Genomic DNA, 20,865 nt, shown 5'->3' on the forward strand with positions numbered 1-20,865 from the left:
CCAGAAAGACCAGGTGAACCGCCTACGGCCACGCACAGGCAGGGAGCTCCGGTGCCTCCGTCCCCGCCCTCCCCTCCCCGGCGCAGCCTTACCTTGACCGCCTCGGCGTGGGTCACCCGGGCCAGGGACTTGTCGTTGACGCGCAGAATCTGGTCCCCGACCCGCAGCCCCTCCTTCTCGGCCAGGGAGCCCGGCTCCACCAGCGACACGTAGATGCCCACGCCGTGCTCCGCGCCCCCGCGGATGCTGAAGCCCAGGCCCTCGTGGGCCCTGGCGCGCCGCAGGCTCACCAGGCGCACGTCCCCGGGCCCCGCGCCGTCGGGGCCGCCCCAGGCCGGCGGGCGGCAGGAGGAGGAGGCGGCGGCGGCGGCGGCGGCGGCGGGCAGGTAGAGCCCCTCGGCCGTGTACTGGTCGAAGAGCAGCTGGTCGGAGCGCGGGATGACCAGGCGCAGCAGCGGCAGCAGGCGCCGCTTGCCCGGGCTGTCCAGCAGCACGCGCAGGGTGCGCACCAGGTCGAACACGTTGCGGCGCGCGTGGTAGGCGTTGAGGCAGTGCGTGAACTGCTCGCGCTCCGCCTCGCTCAGCAGCGCCGTCAGCGCCCGGTGCAGCTGCCGCACGTTGGCCGACAGCAGCCGCAGCCCCGCGCCCGCGCCCGCGCCCGCGCCCGCGCCCCCGCCCGCGCCCCCGCCCGCGCCCCCGCCCGCCGCCGCGCCCGGAGAGCCGCTGGAGGACGAGCTCCCCGACAGGCCGTCCAGCTGCGCCTTCATGGCCCCGCCGAGGCCCGGGCGCGCGCGGGGGGAGCCGGGCCGGGGCGCCGGGACGGGCGCAGGCTCCGCGGGGAAACGGAGGCAGCCTCCCGGGGCGGGCGGGGGCGGGCGAGGGACCGCGTCCTGGGGTCCGAGGGGCTGCAGCCCGGGCGACGCGGAGGCGGAGGCGGAGGCCCGGGACGCGGCTGGAGCCCGGAGGTCGCGGAGACGGTGCGGCCGGAGTCCGGGGGGCGCGGAGGGAGGCGGCAGCTACATCGCGGAGGGCGCCGGGGCGGCGGGAGTCGGGCGCGGGGGGCGCAGCGAGGCGGGCCGCCCCGTCACACGGCGCCCGGGGCTCCCCCGGCCGGGCCGCCCGCTCCTCCCGGGCTGCGGGCCCCCGAAGTCCCCAGTCGGCGTGCGCGGCGCCCTGCCCGGAGCCCCCCGAGCCGCAGCCGGTGCAGCCGCCGCAGCCGCCCGCCCGGGGCTGCGGGGCATGTCCGGGGCTGCGGCGGCCCGGGGACCCCCGCGCCCCCGCGCGCCCCCGCGCGCCCTCCCCGCGCCCTCCCCGCGCCCTCCCCGCGCCGCCGGGGCGCAGGCGGAGCCGGGACTTCGCGAACTGTTGAGCTGCCCGGGGCCGGTGTTGCAGCGAGTTCCGACGCCGCCGCCGTCGCCCCGGCCCCGGCTTGGCCCCGCCCCCGCCCCGCCCCTCCCCCGCGGCCGCCCCCTCCCCCCCCGCGGGCTCTTCAGGAAATGACGTCCCGCCTCGCGCCTGCCGGTTGCCTGGAGACGGGGTGAAACAGTCCAGCCCGGGGGAAGAAAGGGGTGAAAGTGATGGGGGGTGGGGGAGGAGCTCCGGGGCGCGCCCCTCCCGCCTCCCCGCTCCCGTGCTGCGCCCCGAGCCTCAGCCTCAGCAGCGCTTTGGAGCAATTAGCCGCCTGGAAGCTAATTCACAATCGTGGGGGGGCGGGGGGGCGCGGCAGGGGAGGGGGGAAGCCAACTTTTTTGCCACTGAAATGCTAAACGCTCCAGGCTCGGCTGTGGAACCTCCAAAGAGCCTCCAAAGAGGCGCGCCCCTCCTGCACGCCCAGGCGCACAAGTGCGAGGGGTTTGTGCGGGGCGGTCGGTGCACCTGCTGTGTGCGAGACCCACACCCAAGCCTGTGGGTGCTGGCGCCCGCCGGGCGACCCCCCGTGCAAGGGGAGGTCAGGCTGCACCACCGCCGGGGAAATGCAGGCGCACGCAGTCCGCATTCACACAAACGCGGGTGGGTGCGCGCAGACCCGGTGAGATCCCAGTAAGGGGGGGGATTGCACATCGCTGTCGGCGTCCTGGTTGTGCTCCCGTCAACACGGGGGGAAACATGGGATGTCTGAGTATTACTTCTTTCACCTTCATGCGAATCTGCAAAAAAATTATTTTGGAATGTATATGAAGGAGTCGGGGAGACAAGCACTCTGTGCCTTCCCATCCCAAGACGACAGGGGCACCAGGGGACGGGAGTGCAAGGTGTGGCCTAAAAGCTCTCCTCTCCCACCCCACTCCCCCAGATGTGATCCAAGTGAAAGTCCTGTGCTTTTATTCCAAGGTGGCTTTCCAAGGAGCCCATTGGTGTTCCTCCCCCCACCGCCACATCCCTTCCAATCAATGGACTCTCCTAAACTATTCTTGGCTTTATTGTCCCTAAAAACAGAGTGGAATTACCAGTGCGAACTTCTATCTTGGGGAAAGAGAGATTGGATATCACCTAACGGAGTAGTTTGAGCTGGCCCCGGAAAGATGGAGCGTTCGCTCCTTCATCCACTTACTTATTCGGTCGCTCCTTTATTCGGTGGTTTCCAAGCACCTGTTGGGTCCTGGGTCCTGTCCTGGGTGCTGGAGACACTGGTTTAAAAAAAGGAGCACTGAGAGGGGGCACTTGACGGGATGAGCACTGGGTGTTATTCTGTATGTTGGCAAATTGAACACCAATAAAAAATAAATTTATTATTAAAAAAATAAAAATAAATTAAAGGAAATCGCTTTAAAAAAAAAAAAAAAGGAAATTGCCAATTTCAAAGAGATCACTGTTTCGCAGGGGAGAAAGACCATGTGAATAAAGTTAAAAACCAGCATGGTAAGTGTCGTGATGGCTGAGAGAGCCCGGGGTTAGGGGAGGGGAAAATTTGAAGGCCTTTATCAAAGAGGTGACACCTGAACAAAGGTCCCCCTAAGGAGAATGGACTTTCTTTGCTGGGCTTTGGGTAATCACAGAAGGATTTTCAGCACTGTCGGGTTAGTGCATGCCCAAAGCTGAGGCTGGGAATTGAAGCTACTCCCCACCCCCCAAATCTTCACCTCTCTTATTCACTTCCCTAAGACAGATCTAGGTTAAATTAATATCCAATGAACATATTGGACAGAGTGTTTTAAATAACCAGTTAAGCTACCTTGGGACATATGTATGTCTCACAGCCCTCAGTTTAGCAGCTAATGCTGTGTGTCATTCTTCCTCCTCTTAACTGCCATTGAAGAAGCCTTTGATGCCACTTGGCAAAGGTACTTAGATTAAAAAAAAAATCTCTCCCACTCCCCAAATATACAAATGGCATGCCTCAAAATGACACCAAGCAGGGCTTAATTATATGCAGTTCAGGTTTTCTGCAAATGTATTTCATGCTCGGCTTTCACTTAGTTTGTGTTTCTAATTATAATTACTGTGATTGGCTTGATAAATGCACCTAGGAGCTAAGATCCCCATTCCCAACACTTTGTGCAAGGATGCTGGGGGGCAGGGGGAGGGGGAGAAAAAGGTATTTTTGCCTCAGGCAGTAGAAACTACATCACACAGGCCTCTTAGTAGTAAAGAAACACTTTCTTCTGCAAACATCAGAGACCATCTGGGAGGCCACACTATTGTTTAATTTCATGAGGCCAATTGCGGGGGGGATGGGGGGACAGACAAGTGCAAGAGCCCGGAAAGAGAACTCGCTGGGGCTTCTTCCATCCATCTTGCATAACCGCCTTAGTATCGGTTTGCACGGTGTACCCTCTGATGAGAGGCAGTGTGTAACTGTGCTCAAACCTCAAGAATCCTATTTCATGTCGGAAGATGTGTTTGTCGTTCAGAAATAAGCTCCTGGAAACCCAAGATGCCTGGGCTCCTGAGGGCTACACTGCCTCCGGCCTTCCAGACCTGGAAGGAAGCCCTGACCACGTGAGCCGACCTGGCCTTGGTTGCACACTGCCCTCTTCAGAAGGAAAGTGTTATTATTCTCCCGTGTGTGCTGCAGCTTCCTTTGGCTGACTTCACCAAAGTCACTTTCAGTGGGTCGCTACTGTTCCCCAACTCTGGCGAACCGATGCCCTTCTCCTGTGGATGGTTCTGGAAACTTGGACACGCTGGAGCAGTTGAAAGGCAGAGGGAAGAGTGAATTGTACGGCTTTGTGTTGAACTGGACTCTGGGTTGTTTGTTTTTTATGCATTTGTTTTAATAAGAGGCAGCGTACGGAGTTGCACTCTGGATCTCGGGAAGAAAACCATTATCCTGTCCCTTTACTAGTGAGTGACCCATAACAAATGGCTTCCCTTCTCGTCTGTAAAATTGAGTTTCTAAACCTTTCCTGTGTCCCCAAAGGACAGTTGCAAGCACCACGTCCTGCCCAGTAAATGAAGCCTCGCAGGTAGAGGACCATGAAGCTGTCGGTTCTTTTCTCCTCTGTTTTTATGGCAATCTTAGAGAGCCTTTTTCTATGGCATAGTCATTAGGAACTCCTCCCCTTTCCTCTTCTCCACTGGAATGTATCTGTGGAAGGCAATAGAGATTAATTAAAGATGCATTTCCTGTGGGACATAGAGAAAAATTAAGCTAATGTTTATTGAGTGTCAGACACTGTTTTAAACACTTGTAACTCATTCAGTCCTCCTAACTGTTCTGTAAGGAGAGATGCAACCACCACCACCACCACCACCACCACCACCACCACCACCACCATCACCACCACCACCATCGTCATCCTGGTAAAGCAGGTAGAAAAATCAGGACATAGGGACGTGACCGTCCCCAAGATTACAGAGGTAGTTAATGGAAGAGTTGGCAGTCTGGCTCCAGGGTTCTTACTCAACCACATTGCTGTGCAGCCTTCCAAATGCTTGGTTCAACGAGGCTGAAAGGTCGTAGATGGGAATGGTATGAAGACCACATTTTCTTGAAAGTCGGGCTGGGAACATCGGAGGTCAAACACAAGCCACGTAATAATGATTCCCAGTTGGCAAGCTGACGTCTGCTGGAGGGGAGAACGGGTAGGGGTTTGTTTCATAAGGAACGCCTCATTGAGAGAGATGGGCGGTGGAGAGGAGTGGGATCCCAGCCTGGACACAGGCAGAGGCTCAAAGCAGACTGATGCAGGATGTCGTAAGGAGTGTCTCCCAGTTATCACTTCTGCTTTAGGACCACAGCCCGTCTCTTCCTTGCAGCGTCAGTGGGGATGGTGTGAGCAGAGAAAAGAGAAAAACGTTCACCGTTCACCTCCATGCCTGGTAGCCAATGCAGACGATATTGATGGAAGTGCAGGGAGATAAGAGAGAGGCAGGAAGAAGAGAAAGCGCGAAATATTAGGAAAAGAGGGTACAGGCACAGGCTCCAAACTTTCGGAAGCTGAAATGGCATAAAGGGAAGAAGCAGTTAACAGTATTATGGAAAAACTTTGGAGCGTCCTCAGACCCCAAAAATATCCTCTCTCAGGCTTCTCTGATACCTTAGGGCACATCTTGCTAACGGCTGCACAAAATAAGTCAAGATCAGACACAGATGCTCACAGACGCAGCTCAGGGCTATGGCTGCTTGATGCTGAGATGCTGAGTGGAGTTTCTGGGGAAGGAGCTTGGCGGGCCGCGCTTGCTGGGGGTGTGGGGGGTGCGCTGCCTTTGTAACAGCTCGCTGCGATGCACAAATCCCGAATGCTAGTTTTGCTTTTTGCCCCCACACCGCCCCCCGAAAAGCAAAAACCCTCTTCGATTTTCTTTGGGTCCGTGAAAGCAGATACCAGTGTAGGTCTTTTGTCAAAGTGAGGTGACATAAAGCAAATGTCTGAAAAGCGGGGGATACCTGTGTTTATCTGGGCCTTGGCACAATCTCCAAAGCGTCTGTCTCATGGTCGTAGAGAATCACATGATATTTATGCTAGAAGGGTGATAGAGCAGAATTGATCTCCAGGTTTCGAGCCCCACTCTGATGTCACTGGGTGACCTTGGCAGAGTCCTGGAGGTCCTATGTGCCTCCTGATGCCCTTTAAAACAGGGACAGTGGCGTTGTCATCAACATTATGATTGATGGAGTTCATGGATGTGCAGTGCTTATCACCCTGCCTGGCAAGCACCGGGTGGTCCCGCAGTGCTTGTATCTAACCACACAGGAGCCCCCCAAAGACAGGGCCATGGCTCCTTTATCTCTGTGGCTGGGGCTCAGCCCCGGGGCAAGCACACAGTAACTGCTCAGGAATTAGCCATCGGGTGCCTCCTTGATTCCCTCCCTTGTCGTACAGATGACAATCAAGGCCCAGAGAAGGTCACTAGCTCATCCACGGTCCCGCGGGGCACCAGCAGTGCCTGTCTCGGGGTCTCGTTAGCAGCTAGAAGGAAAATGTACTGAGAGCTTGCAATGAAAAGGCTAAGCACTTGACAGGCGTCGCGTCTTTAATCCCCACAACAATCCTGGCAAATGGACATGATGATGACCCCTACGTCATAGATAACAAAACAGTGTCCGGCCTATGAGGCGGTTCCCCCAAAGTCTGTCCCATTAACCGGCACCAGCCCACAGCCTGCTCTCGCTGCACCTGGTATCAGGACAGATGGGATTGATGCTGACTTCTCTCATACAGCATTGGGGGAAATAACAAATGATAATGACGGCAATAATAAATCGCAGGGAGCCAATTTGTGGCTAGAAAGAGGCCGAGCGGTGGAAGCGACCCCGTCGGGCATGCTGTGTTGTAATCCGATTGCTACGTGGAGAAGAGCTTCTTTAATCAGAGGATTATATATTGGTTACACCCGGATACTCACTCCACATATCAGCTTGGCTCAGATTAGAGAAGCCCCCAGAGGACACATCCCTACCGTGTACACATCCGCACGGCTAACTGGGGCACCCATTCATGCGTCCACGCCGTTCATTCATTCATCCTTCCAACTTTACTTAGCGCCTCCTCCGTTGGGCCAGGCAACACTCTGGAGATCCAGCAGGAACAAGGCCACCAGGGCTCCTGCCCTCCTGGGGTTGACAGTCAGGAGCTGTTGTGCCGTGCCGTGAGCTTGCAACAGGCTCATGGTGACCTCTGATGTTAGGGTCCCAGGCAAGGCTCCCCCGCTGGCAGCCCCTTCCCTGAGCTTCAGCTTCCTAGGCTTTTTGGCATCATAGCAAAGTGATTATCAGTACTGCAGACCGACTTGGTGAAATGATTCCTGGTTATGTAACCTCGGAGGAATCGCATCTCCTCTCTGAACCTCAGTTTATTTATTAAAAAAAAAAACTATAAAAAGGGCTATAAAAGAGTAATGGTTGGAAAGTTAATGGAAATAATGCATGTAAAGCACATAGCATGTGCCTGCGACCAGGGCAGCTCTGCGACACTGTAAGAATTGCTTCGAGGGGCGCCTGGGTGGCACAGTCGGTTGAGCTCCTGACTCTTGGTTTTGGCTCAGGTCGTGATCTCAGGGTCGTGAGATCAAGCCTCGTGGCAGGCTCTGTGCTCAGAGTGGAGTCTGCTGGAGATTCTCCCTCTGCCCCTCCTGCTTGTGTGCGCTCTCTTTCTAAAATAAATAAATCTATTCTTTTTCAAAAAAGAACTGCCTTGAGAAAGGAACTCTGAGTTTTGCTTATCTGTATGGATCCTGTAAGACTTTTTTTTTTTTTTTTTTAATGATGAGGTAATGAGGTGGCTAAATTTCTGGTTAATTGCTTCATGTCCTCGCTGATGCTCAAGGAGATTTCTTGTTTTGTTTTGTTTTTATTTTTAACTCCAGTCTTCAGGGGATTCTGAAAAAGAATGCTGTTCCCGGGACTTTCTGTACACTGTCGGCCAAGGTCTTCCTCTCCCGGCCTCAGTCTTCCCGTCTGTACAATGAGGGGCTTGGAGGCGATGACCTACAGGCCTTCGCAGCTCTAAGAAGGGTGTTTTTGTTTCTATGGCAGAGGAGGAAGAGGGAGGGGAAGGCAAGGATGAGAGGGAAGCAGGAAGAGCTTTCTGGGGTTCTGGGCAGATTCAGATTTAGAATTCCGTCCCTGGCTCCCTGGCTGAGTGATGACTCTTCCTCTGACTGGTTTGAGGCTCATAATGTCTCTTTGCCTCCGGGTTTCAAATAGCAGCTAATGGTCCTAGCTGCCTTTCAGCAGGTTTTGTGATTTTGCCTTTGACTTTGACCATCTTCAAAGACACTCGGCAGACATCGTTATTACATTTACAGGGCCCGATGTGCCCAACCGCTTGGCAAATTGTGTCAAAGAATCTATAACTGTTACAGAAGAATGCTTGCTCTCTGCATTCTTCTTTATTCCTTGGAAGTTTGATATCCTCATTGACCTTCCACGAAGGTAACGATAAATGGAATCCTGGAATTACAGTGACATTTCTTAAGGCCGGTGGAACCATAAAGACCACATTCATTTATTCATCCAACAAATGTGTTTCAAGTGCCTACTATGTGTCAGGCACCACGTGAGGGCTGAAAGGGCTGACCTATCATCCTTTTTCTCAGGCCTCCCATCTAGTTGGGAACAACACGTAAAGACTAATACCTGCTCTTTGCTCTAATAGAGTGCCTTAGTTATCTATTGCTGTGTAGCAAATTATTACAAACCTGATGGCTTGAGCAGCACACATTAATTGTCTCATAGTGTCCAGGGTCAGGGGCCTGGGCATGGGTTAGCTGGTTCCTCTGCTCGGTTTTTTTTTTTCACAAAATGGCAATCAAGGTGTTGGCAGGGCTGTGTTTTCATTTGAAGGCTTGACTAGGGAGGATTCACTTCCAACTCAGTCAGTGACAGAGTTCGTTTCTTATGACATAGAGGATGATTGGACGTCCCACTTTTTCACTGGCTGTTTCTCAATCTTGGAAGCCAGGCAGTTTTTTTTGCCCTGTGATCTGTACATGGCAGCCGACTTCTTCAAAGCCAGCAAGGGACTCTCTCTCTCTCTCTCTCTCTCTCTCTCTCTCCAGTCTGCTAAGACGGAGTCTTCTATAATGTAAGGCAATCTTAAGAGTGCATCCCATCCCCTTTGTCATATGAAGTAACCCAACCAAAGGAGTGACATCCTATTTCGCCTTATGCCATAGTTAGAAGCAAGTCATCGGTTCTGCCCAAACCGAAGTGGAGGAGATTATATAAGGACGTGGCTCATTGCAGGGGTCACTTTAGGGTATGCCTGCCACACAGAAAATAGACAAAGTGTAACAAGTGTGCAGAGGAGGAAGCCCCTGATCCTTTCAGGGGAGATCAAGAAGGTGTCCTGAAAGAGGAGACATTTGAAGGGTGACACTTGAAGGATGAGGAGGGGGTCGCCAGGTGGATAAGGTGGAAAGAACACTCTGGGCAGAAGGAACAGCAAGGACAAAGACACGAAGGCGGGAAAGACTACAGATTGTTCGGGGAACTTGCAAGGAAGTTCTGTGTAGTTGGATCCAGCAAGCATGTGGCCGGAGACGTAGCTGGAGAGAAGAAGGTGGGCAGCAGTGAATCGGGACAGCCGTGGAATGGGGGGCTCAGCACCTTTGCCTGCATTCTAAAAGCAACGGAGAACCATCAGTTTGCAGGTGTGGATTCAGATTCTCCCTGGAGGAGCCACCGGCACCTTTTCTAATAGTCCCCAAAGATTTATAGAAGCACTTGGACTTCATAAAGCATCCTCAGGGAAGGTGGCACCTTTTTTTTTGAAGAGCCGTGATAGACACCAGAGCCTGCTAAAAATAGGTCTGAGCCTCCATGGCGAACCAAGCCATGAACCGTTTATGTTGGAAGGCACTTTCAAACCTCATGCGAGCTGGTGACTGCCTTTTCTCCTCGCCTGTTTGGTGCAGCTTGGTCATGTGTGGCAGGCGTCAGAATTAGACTGACCTGGATTCAAATCCTGCTGCTGCCACTTGCCGGCTCGTAAGGCCCTGACCAAGTAACTGCAGGGAGAATCAAACGCAAGCATCTCCGCAGACCACCCCTCCGGCTTGTGTGTTAGCCTGTCGGGGCTGCCATAACAGAGGGCCACAGGGGGCATAAACAACAGAAGTTTATTTTCTCAGGACGCTTGGGTGGCTCAGCAGTGGAGCATCTGCCTTCAGCTCAGGTCATGATCCTGGGGTCCTGGGATCGAGTCCCTCATCGAACTCCCCACAGGGAGCCTGCTTCTCCCTCTGCCCAAATCTCTGCCTCTCTCTCTCTCTGTCTCTCATGAATAAGTAAATAAAGTCTTTTTAAAAAATTATTTTCTCATGGTCCTGGAGGCTGGAAGTCTGAGATCAAGGTGTCAGTAGGGTTAGTTTCTCCTTGAGGCCTCTCTCCCGAGTTTGCAGATGGCCACCTTCTCCCCGGGTCTCTACTTGGTCTTCCCTCTGTCTCTGCGGGTATACCTGCCAAATGTCCTCTTCTTACGAGGACACAAGTCATAGTGGATTAGGGCCCATCCTGGAGATTTCATTTTAACGTAATCACCTCTTTAAAGACCTAACCTCCAAATATGGTTGGTCTGAGGTGTGAAGGCTTAGGATGTCAACATATGACTATCATCAGGGGACACAATCCAGCGCAAGATAGTATAGTCTCAACTCACATTAGCTACATCTTCCTCCACCTCCAATGCTCCATGCTCCGGTTGGAGGCATGATTTCTCAGCCTCTCACACTCTAGTTCTTCCACGAGAGCTGCTTTGTCTCATCAATCACCTTCCAGAAGGACGTGCGTTCACTCCTTGCTCTGTAACTAACGGCACCAGCAACACCGGTCCAGACGGGCTCCCAACACCACTGAAATATGCCTAACAAAGCAGCCGAATAACCTTTCTTTAATTTAATCCAATGGCAGTAATTTTCCAGAACACACCATTACAAGGGAGCAGGATGGTCTCCAGGGCTTTTGATGCCTAATTAAAAGGCACTGTTGCAAGAAGGAGATTGCAGTTACGTCTCAGAATCACCTCGTTCTGATTTTGGAGTTGTAGAAAATGAGGAGTTTTTACCCAACTGTGAGGAGGAAGGGGCCAGGGGAATTGTGGGGGCCTCTGCTGGTCACATGGAGAAGGCTTCGTGCCATTGTTTCGGTTTGTCAGAGTAAGCCAAGGTCATTCCTCTTATGTTGTGGGTGACGGGGCCAGGAAGCTCTGACCCTGGGCCGCGGAACTTCAGGGATCGCCCACCCATTTTCAGTATTAGCTTATCCAGCGGCACCTTCTTCTTGAGCAGGTTATTAGGTGCTGTGGATGGTGGGCACGATTATCAAAATAACAGATAAATATTTCAAAATCACAGATTCTTCATTTGAGGCTCATGCTCCAGCACATTTGTGAATTCTGGTCTCCAAAATTGTGCGAGAACCAATTTCTGTTGTTCTGAGCCACCCAGTTTGAGGTAATCTATTAAGCAGCCTTAGGAAATTAATACCCGTGGTTAATAATAATTACCTGAAGTTGATGTATTTCAAGTGTTACGTTATTTGAGGCTTCCTATTCTTGTGGTTGTTTTGAGAAGTCAGTGAAATAATGCATATAATGTGCTAAGCATGGTTTGTCCTCCATAAATGCCATAAGAATACATTCATTTGGTTATTTTTTTTTAAAGATTTCATTTATTTGTTCATGAGAAACACAGAGAGGGGAGAGAGAGAGGCAGAGACACAGGCAGAGGGACAAGCAGGCTCCATGCAGGGAGCCCGACGTGGGACTCGATCCCAGGTCTCCAGGATCACGCCCTAGACTGAAGGTGGCGCTAAACCGCTGAGCCACCCGGGCTGCCCATTCATTTGGTTATTAATATCTTTATCTTTTTTAACAAAGATTTTAGTTTTAAGTAATCTCCTCACCCAACGTGGGGCTCGAACTCACAACCCTGAGATCCAGAGCCACAGGCTCCACTGACAGAGCCAGCCAGACGCCCCTGCATTTATTATTATTTTTTGTTGTTGTTAAATCAAAATCAGATAATGAACTTGGAAACACCCCGTAACCCCTAAAGGCAACAAACAAATGTGCATATAAATGGTGTCAAGGTAAGTGAAGTGAATTCATATTTGTCCTTTTGACTCCTCAGAAAGCTATTCAGGAAGGAGGTCATCTAGGGTCCAGCACTGGGCTTATGGCCTGGGTCCTAGACAGGAAGGCCTGTGTACTGGTCCCCTGGTCCCCTGGTCCCCTGACCCCTGACCTCTGCTCCAGAGGAGCGGTTAGGCAATTACACTACAGTGGAGCAGGCCATCAGGCAGAGGAAGCTGAATGGGGCAATGGGGGAAGGGGGGGCCGGATGTCAGGAAGGCTTGCCGGAGGAGTCAGGGGAGAGAAGCAGGTGTGAAGCGTTGTGGAGGGCATTCTGGAAGTGAAGCCTAACTTCTTCGTGCATCTGAAAGGACGCCTGGGGCTTCGCCACCTCAGGAAGGTGGAACATACAAGTCTGAAGGAAACCCCATTCAACCAACTAACTTCAGAAAAGATATGTGATTGGGGAAATGAATATTGCATCCATAAGATACCGGGCACCTGCGTGGCTCAGTGGTTGAGCATCTGCCTTCAGCTCGAGTCATGACCCCGGGGTCCTGGGATTGTTGGGCTCCCCGCAGGGAGTCTGCTTGTCTCTTTGCCTGTGTCTCTGCCTCTCTCTGTGTATCTCCCATGAATAAATAAATAAAATCTTTTAAAAAAATCAATAACATACAATTTCATACCTGCCAGGTCGACAAAAATCAAAATATCTGACATTACCAAGTATTGACGGGACCGTGCTATAAGAGGAACCCACTTGCAGGGCTAGTGGGGTGTAAAGGGGCATGATCACCATGGAAAATACCTGGAAGTATCTAGCACGCTTGAGGAGGTACCAAACTTAGCAGCTCTGTAGCTTGGTATGTTCCCTGGAGGAACTCTCACACATTTGTACCCAAAATGTGCCGGTTAGTTTCTGCTTTGTAACAAATGATCCCCAAAAACACAGCACCTTGACCAACAATCTCTTATTTAGCCTACACTTCTACGGGTCAGCTGGGAGTCTTTCTGGTCTGGCCCAGCTTGCTTGGCTCATCTCTGCTGGGCTCTTTCCGGCAGGAGAGGTTGATGGGCGGGGCGGCCGGCAGGTGCATGAGCTCGCATGGCCTCATCTCGTGTCTGCTGGTCAGCTGGCTGTTGGCCGCAGTGACTGAGCTACATGTCTTGTGTCCTCTAGCCCCAGGCCGTGGTTAGTACCCTTGTTGGGTATAGGGGATGTCGCTAATATATGGTGGTTAATGACACACTTGCCTGCAGGATTATCTGATGATGTGGATTAGGAAAAGACAACCTTAGAAGTTTTATCCTCTTTTCTTTTAAATCATGGCTTCATTGAAGTATTATTCATACACCATTCAACTCTCCCACTTAGGGTGAACAACTCTGTAGTTGTAAATACATTCACAGTATTGTGAATCCTCTCTGCAGTCAATTTTGGAACATACTCGATCACCCCAAAAAGAACTCCATATCCGTTAGCCATCAACCCCCCAATCTATTGTCCCCTGTATCCTAGACAACCACCAGACTACCTTCTGTCTCTAGAGATGACTTGCTTATCCCGGACACTTCATGGAAATGGAATTATATAATTATTTGGCCTTTATGACTGGTTTCTTTCACTTAGTGTAAAGTTTTCGAGTTTCCTCCAGGTTATACATATATTCATTCTCCGTTCCTCTTCATGGCTGAATGCTATCCCACCGTATGGCTATACTACTCTTTGCTGATCCTCGCATCAGTTGAGGCACATTCGAGTCGTTTCCACTCTTGGCTATCGGGAACAACGCTGCTTTGAGCATTCACGTACAGGCTTCTGTGTGGACATATGTTTCCATTTCTTTCAGGAGTAGAATTTCTTGGTCCTATGGTAGCTCCGTGCTTTCCAAGCTGCTAGATTGTTTGCAAAGTGGCTGCACTGAGCCTTGGAACTCTACAGCCCTCAAGAGTCAGCCTTTGGGGCCTTCTAAGCCAACATTTATACTGGTAACTTTTGGTTCTTTCTTTGCTGTTGTTGTTTGCTTTGTTTCTTTGTGGGCTTTTATATAAACCAGGAATCAGATGCGATGTGGCTTCAGGCCCAGTGAGGCCAACAGGGTTTGGGCAAGCTCTGTAAGTGCTTCCTGCCCACCTCTGATGCTCTGGCAGGGTTTGTGGCCCGCGGCTCCCTCACCTTCCTGCTTGCATCCAGCTCGTTCAGAAGCTTTCTGTTCTTGGTTCTAGTTCATTCTCGTTTCCTCCTTGGTAGAGCCTTCCATGCCTCCTCTCCTCCACCAGGCCACCGAGGAAGGTTCTGGGGGTCATCTCACCAACCTCTCCCTTCTGGGGACTGAGGCATGAGGGCAGTGTTGGAGTTGTGGGGTCTCAGATCTGAAAATAAGTTGAGGACAGAACTGAAACAGAAAACTAAGATTTGGTTTTTTTTTCCCCTCTTCTTATTAAAATTATAATGCCTGCTTATTGTATAAAAATGAGAAAAGTAATTATAATTCAAAAAGAATGAAAACATTTTTTAAAAAAAGATCACCCATAATTTCACCACCAACAGAAAGTTAATGTTAACATGTTTGGTTTATAACTTTTACTCATTTAATTATTCATTAATTTTAGTATATGTGCTGCCAAAGCGAGCACCAATTATTCATTAATTTATTAAATAAATGTTTATATGGTGTCTACCAATTGCCAAGTATTTTACTAAACCCGGGAGACATTTCTCTTTGCATATGTACATATGTATAAATATATACATCATTTCCGACAAAAATCAGGATCATCTTACATATGTGCTTTATCATTTAAATTTCTTTTTTTTTTAAGATTTTATTTATTCATGAGACACACAGAGAGAGAGAGGCAGAGACACAGGCAGAGGGAGAAGCAGGCTCCACGCAGGGAGCCCGATGCGGGACTCGATCCCGGGACCCCGGGATCACACCCTGAGCTGAAGGCAGACACTCAATCATTTAAATTTCTCTATCATTCCAATGATAGGTTATACATCCCCTTTTTATGAAAATACATTTAAAACTACATTCTCATTCCTTTTTTTTTTAAGATTTTATTTATTTATTTGAGAGAGTGAGCATGAGCGGTGGGGAAGGGGCAGAGGGAGAGGGAGAAGCAGACTCCCTACTGAGCAGGGAGCCCGATGTCAAGACTGGATCCCAGGACCCTGGGATCATGACCTGAGCTGAAGGCAGCCACTTAACCGACTGAGCCCCCCAGGCACCCCTACATTCTCATTCTTAATGACTGCAGAGAATATGCAATGAGTTATTTAAGCAATCCCCCCTTGTTGAACACATTGGTTACGTTTAACTCCCTATTATCAACTTGGCTGTAATCACCTTTTTGTCTTCTTGGTTTTCCAGATAAATTTGTAGAAATATAACTGCCAGGTCAAAAGATATATAAATATTTTTAAGGCTCATGTTGATACATTTTGCCAATTGACCTGTCAAAAATAACTGTTCAAGTCTGGTCTCCCAACAGCCACGCATAAAAATGCCTGTGCTTCACTCCTCGTGAACATTCTACGAAGCCCTCGGTAATTTATTCATTTCCAATACGAAAAACAAAAAATGGTTTTATGGGTTTCCTAGGGCTGTTCTCACAAAGTACCTCAAACTGTGTGGCTGAAAATAACAGAAATTTATTGTGTCACAGTTTTGAAGGCTAATGTCCCAAATCAAGGTGTTGGCAGGACCGTCCTCCCTCTGAAAACTGCAGAGGGATCTTTCCTCCTCTTTCTGGCTTCTGGCAGTTTGCCGGCGGCCTTCTGGCTCCTCGGCTTGCATCGCGTCACTCCAGTCTCCACCCTCATGGCCACACAGCTTTCTCCCCGGGTCTGTCTTCACACGGCCGGCTTATCATATGGACGTGAGTCAGAGCGGATCAGGGACCTGTCCTACTCCAGTAACTCACTACGTCTGCAAAGACACTATTTGCAAATAAGATCAGATTCTGAAGTACCCGAGGGTTAGGCTTTCAATATATTCTCTTTTGCAGGGTTGTGAGGGGGACACCATTCAACTTAAGACAATGGTATCACATACTTGAATTTTTTACTGATTTGTGTCTTTGGTTACATACTTGAAATTTGTTTTGTTTTGTTTTTGTTTTTGTTTTTGTTTTTACATACTTGAAATTTTGATTGATGACTGGTAAAATTGAGCATTTCCCCATGCGTACCTTGGGTCATTTTTCCACGGGGGTATTTGTCTCCTCCTTATTTATTTATAAAAAAAATTTTATGCAGTAAAAATAGTCATGCTTAAACTCTAGGTTTTTCTCTTTTACTGAGATTCTTTTTTTTAAAGGTTTTATTTATTGATTCATGAGAGACCCAGAGAGAGGCAGAGACACAGGCAGAGGGAGAAGTAGGCTCCCTGCAGGGAGCCCGATGCAGGACTTGATCCCAGGATCCCGGGGTCATGCTCTGGGCTGAAGGCAGACACTCAACCGCTGAGCCACCCAGGCTTCCTTTTTGCTGAGTTTCACATGCAGCAATAGTTGCTCAGACTTTGGGGCATTTGAAAAATTGCCAAACTGTAGCTTGCTCCGGGTGTGGTTCTCCGGCCACCGGCGCTATGAGAGAGTCCTCCCCAAAGAGGCCAGTGGGAGGACCACGTGACTTCAAGGCTCCTGTGTGCATCGGGATAGTCTGGCTTCTGCTGCCTAAAAGAATGACCCCAGAAATCTGGACGGGCTGCAGCGCCAGGGTCTATTTCCCACTCAGACCATGTGTCTGCCGCAGGTTGGCCGAGCCCCTGCCACGTCGTCACTGCAGAATCCAGGCCACCCGAGCAGCTCCCCTGCAGCCCATCGGGGAAACAGAAACAACTGTGTTTTCTAACAGAGAGAATTGAATACAGGGAATTATCCTCATGAGTGCGGGAGGACCAACAAAGGGAACGAGGAGGAGGTGGTGGTGCAGAGAGCCCTGCCCTGCAGGCGGCGAAGGCAGCCCAGGTCCGGGCACCAGCGGGGAGGCTTGGGATTGTCAGGGGCTGGCTGCTCGGAGGCAGACCCCCGGGAGCACGGAGGCAGACTGCGCGCAGGACCCGGAGAGCAGGTGCAGCTGCGGGCTGCTGGCATCCCACAGGGGACGCCGCCAGCCCGGAGCCCCAACCAGTGGGATGTGCAGGACCGGGCCGCTTCGGGGCAGCAGACAGACCAGCAGGCAAACGGGGACAGGGAAGCTGGTCCCCCTCCTCTGGCCTGGGAGCCCGGCCTGGTGCCCCTACTGCCGGCCTGCCCCCGGCTGCTATCCTAGGATGCCATACACCAGGTGGCTCCGGGCCCCAGAACTGAGGTGTGTGTGGGGGGAGGTGGGAGGCAGGATGCTGTGTACCAGGTGGCTCCGGGCCCAGGACTGTGCTGCTGCACTTCTGGAGAACGGGCAGCCTGAGGTCGGGGGGCAGTGCAGCGGTTCCCAGGAGGGCCACCTACCCGCTGGCTCCTCGGGAGCTGCACAGAGCCGGACCTCGTGTCTCCTCCTCCCTTTACAAGGAGGCCCCACTCCATAACCTAATCCACCCCTAGGTACGTCCCAAAGATGCCACCGCCAGGCCTCATCACGCTGTGGAGTCAGGTGGCAGAGGCAGGAACATTCAGTCTGTCCCAAGTGGCGAGGCCGAAGGGGACCACTGGCCAAGGAGGCTGCGCTGCAGAGACGTGTGAGTCCAGGCCTAGGAACTGGCCCTGCCGGCCGGGGGCGGGGGGGGTGGAGGGGAGATCGAGCGAGCGCTGCCCTGGAGCCTTGACCAGCGGCACCGCCAGCCCAGTGCCTGGCAGGTCTGGGGTCGTGGGGCGGGGCGGCGACATCCTCCTGAACCACCCCCCCACCCCCCGCCATCCATCACGGATGGTCTGCAAGAAGTCACGGCTTGGTTCAGCTGCCTCCCCGGGGAGCTGCCCTTGAGGCCGACTGCATCCCCTCCCAGGCCCGGCGCCCCGTTCCCAGGCCACCGGGAGCCCCGTTATCCCAAGCTGCACCTGCCGGCCCGGAAGGTGCTGGGAAACACGGAGCCTCGGCCTCCTCCCACACCTGCTGCACCAGAGCCTGCACGGGGGCTAGGCTCCAGGAGCTCCTCTCTGCGGCCACTGTCCCTGGCTCGCTCTCTTACCTGGACCAAAAGGAGGGTCCACCGTACCCCCTACCTAAGCCTAGGTGGGTTTTACCCGGGTCCCCTGCAGCAGTAGCCTCGGATTAGTGTCACTTCCTTGCACACTCTGGCTGTAATTCGAAGCTCCATCTAAGGTTGCTGGGAACTTTGTTCTCGTTCTTGTTTTTTGTCTAGACAAAGATTTAGCGAGAGGCTGGCAGGGGCCGCATCAGGGTCGCCAGCCAGTTGCCACTCTGCAATTTCTTGATTCCCAGTCCGTGGCTCTGACTTGCTGCTCAGGGTCCAGGTGGACATGAATTTGGGGGGACACAGTTCCACCCACTACAAGGTGAATTTTGCAGGGGGGGGAGTCCCTGGGGGTCACTCCAAGATTGAAATCCCTTTGTTGACTCCATGGTTCCTCTGCCTGGAGGCTTCAGAATGCCTTGGCCTCACGCCCTATCTCCACACTAAGGCACTTTGGTGACAAGAGGCAAGTGTCCCCCTGCAGCCAGGATTTCACTAAACCTCTCATCCAAGTACTGCAAGATGAGTTAATTAAGAACAAATCTCTTTGCCTTTAAAGCATGCAAATCCTGAGGACGTGTGCAGCAACTGACTGTACAAAACCAATTATTTTAAAAAGTGTTTTAATCTTCCCTATGCTGTGATCCTCCTCAAAGCAGCAGCCTGGGGCAGCTCTAAGTAACCGGGCAGCTGAAGCCGGTACACGGCGCGCCCGGGTGGGCTTCTCCCTTCCTCAGGACTGCACCCAGAGGTAGCAGGGTTATATGCGGAGAGGGGGCCTTGCCCCACGTGGTCCCCCCAGAAATGCAAGCTCTGGGAGGGCAGAGACCATGTCCCGTGCCTCTCTCTGCAGACAGGACAGTTTCCAGCACACGGTGCTTAGTGGACTTTGGCCAGGCTTCCATGAACAGAGCCGGAGCGCAGGTGTGCGGACACCAGGTATCATGAAGCGCTCCCAGGGGAGTCGGGGATGAGACAGGGAAGGGGAGGAGGGCGAGAGCCTGGGGAGCTGCGTGAGGCACCCAGGATGCAAAACTGTGGACGTTGGTGCTCGAATCTCAGAGTGAGTGTCCCCTTAAATTTGGTGCGCCATTATGTCACTTGCTTCACCCTAGCCCCAGCCTTCTGGGAAGGAATGTGACTTCAGACAAAATCCCTCCCAGGCAGCTTCGGCCCAATCCTATGGGCCACTGGAATATAAGTTGCAGTCACTGGTTCAAGGCACCCTGGGAATGGGGAGGACGTACATCCCCAAGGGCAGGGTTGGTAAGAGTCACAGATGTGGGCCGCTGGAAGGGAAGGACCACCTAAGAAGCCGGTGTAGGGCACAGAAACAATAAGAATCTGGATGCAGCATTAATAATACACCTCACCGATGATTGCTGGGTGAATGAAGGCAGAAAGAAATTTATGAGTGAATTAACAATCCAACAAAAAAATGAATTCACTGAAAATTGAGAATGCTCATAAAAATCCTATTCTACAACCAACTCTGAGCTTCGACCCCGCTCAACCCGTGGGGCTAATGTTTATTTAATGCTGGGTGGCAAGCTTAGAGGGGGACTTTGTTGCAGCAAAGTCTATGTCTCCATCACCAGGAGACTTCCCATCACTGGTGGAGAGACCGAGTGCCCACTGACATGATCCAAATGCTGGTGGACATAGAGGCTAAATGACAGAGTGTCCTTCCTTTCCCTGGGAGCATCCCCTGAGAGAGGGGAAGGGACTGAGGACCCGAGTTACTGGTATGCTAGTGCCCTGGCTGGGGGACTCTTGCCTGCCCAATCCCAGCTCTGCCCGCTGACTAAGGGCTCCTGAAAGCAGCCCGGCATATTGTATCAGCATTTAAATCCCATCACATCTCCCTGCTGACTCTCATTCCAAAATATTTATTCATTTGATGGCTCAGAATAATTGCCTCCATCCCCAGTCTCTGAGACTGACAGTGTAGAACAGCAGAGAATTCCCATCCTTGCCTGGCGCTCCTGCAATCAGGGGAGAGGAAGTGAACCATCAATCATGAGGTTCAATCAAGCACTCTGCCTGGCATAGCTCCATTCACCCCAGAGCCACTTTTCAGGCCCATATTCTCATTTTACAACAGGGGCATTATCATCCTAGGGACCCAGACTTAAGATTCAGGTCATCTATTGATCCATTCAAACACTTACTCAAACACTACTTTGGGCTAAGCTTTGTGCTAGCTAAGTCCTCATCCTGCCCAGTAGCTGTGTGGTAGATGACCTGACATGAGTGCCTGTACGGTGCCAAGCATAGAAAAGGCTCTAAAAATGCTTGTAAGATGGACAAATGGATGGATGGAAGATTGAAGGATGGGTGGTTGGATGGGAGGATAGGTGGTGGATGGATGATTGGATGAGTGGATGGATGGAAGGATGGATGGGTGGATAGATGGATTGTTGGATGGATGGGATTGTGGAATTTGTGGTTATGTCTCTTCAGTATCCTGTACACATTCCCTGTGATAGGTGGGGTTGGACTTGACTCTTCACATTCTCTACCCTGGGCATATATCCCAGCCCAAGCTAATCAGACTATTCCAAACTTTTGGCCACAGAAATCAGTTTCAGGTAGAGACATATAACACAAGCCAGATTAGAGTTCACCTTGGGATTTTTTGGTTGGTTCTAGCAGTGGATAACGTTTGTGCTAACCTGTTGGGATGTTTATTTGAAGTTGCTGGAGGCTCCTTTACTTGCCACAAGGAAAGAGCCTGACCAAAAGATGGGAAGAGGAGAGGCAGCAGA

At 51.8% G+C, this 20,865-nt stretch overlaps 1 protein-coding gene and 1 long non-coding RNA gene across 5 annotated transcripts in view; both read right to left on the minus strand.

Moving 5' to 3' along the window:
* WHRN (whirlin) overlaps positions 1–767 on the minus strand; it is an 82,061-nt gene extending 81,294 nt beyond the window's left edge. For all 4 annotated transcript variants that reach the window (XM_038553212.1, XM_038553211.1, XM_038553210.1 and 1 more), the window contains exon 1: positions 93–767. In XM_038553212.1, coding sequence (XP_038409140.1) covers positions 93–767 — 675 coding nt within the window. The remainder of the gene's footprint in view (positions 1–92) is intronic.
* A 2,856-nt stretch (positions 768–3,623) lies between these two features.
* On the minus strand, positions 3,624–6,477 carry LOC119873982. The gene is made up of 2 exons (XR_005367192.1): positions 4,844–6,477; positions 3,624–4,528 (listed from the first exon to the last, which is right to left on the minus strand). It is a non-coding gene; the product is annotated as an uncharacterized LOC119873982 (long non-coding RNA).
* Positions 6,478–20,865: the final 14,388 nt, after the last annotated feature.

The sequence above is a fragment of the Canis lupus genome, chromosome 11 (genome assembly GCF_011100685.1).
Source record: "Canis lupus familiaris isolate Mischka breed German Shepherd chromosome 11, alternate assembly UU_Cfam_GSD_1.0, whole genome shotgun sequence".
Taxonomy (NCBI): domain Eukaryota; kingdom Metazoa; phylum Chordata; class Mammalia; order Carnivora; family Canidae; genus Canis; species Canis lupus.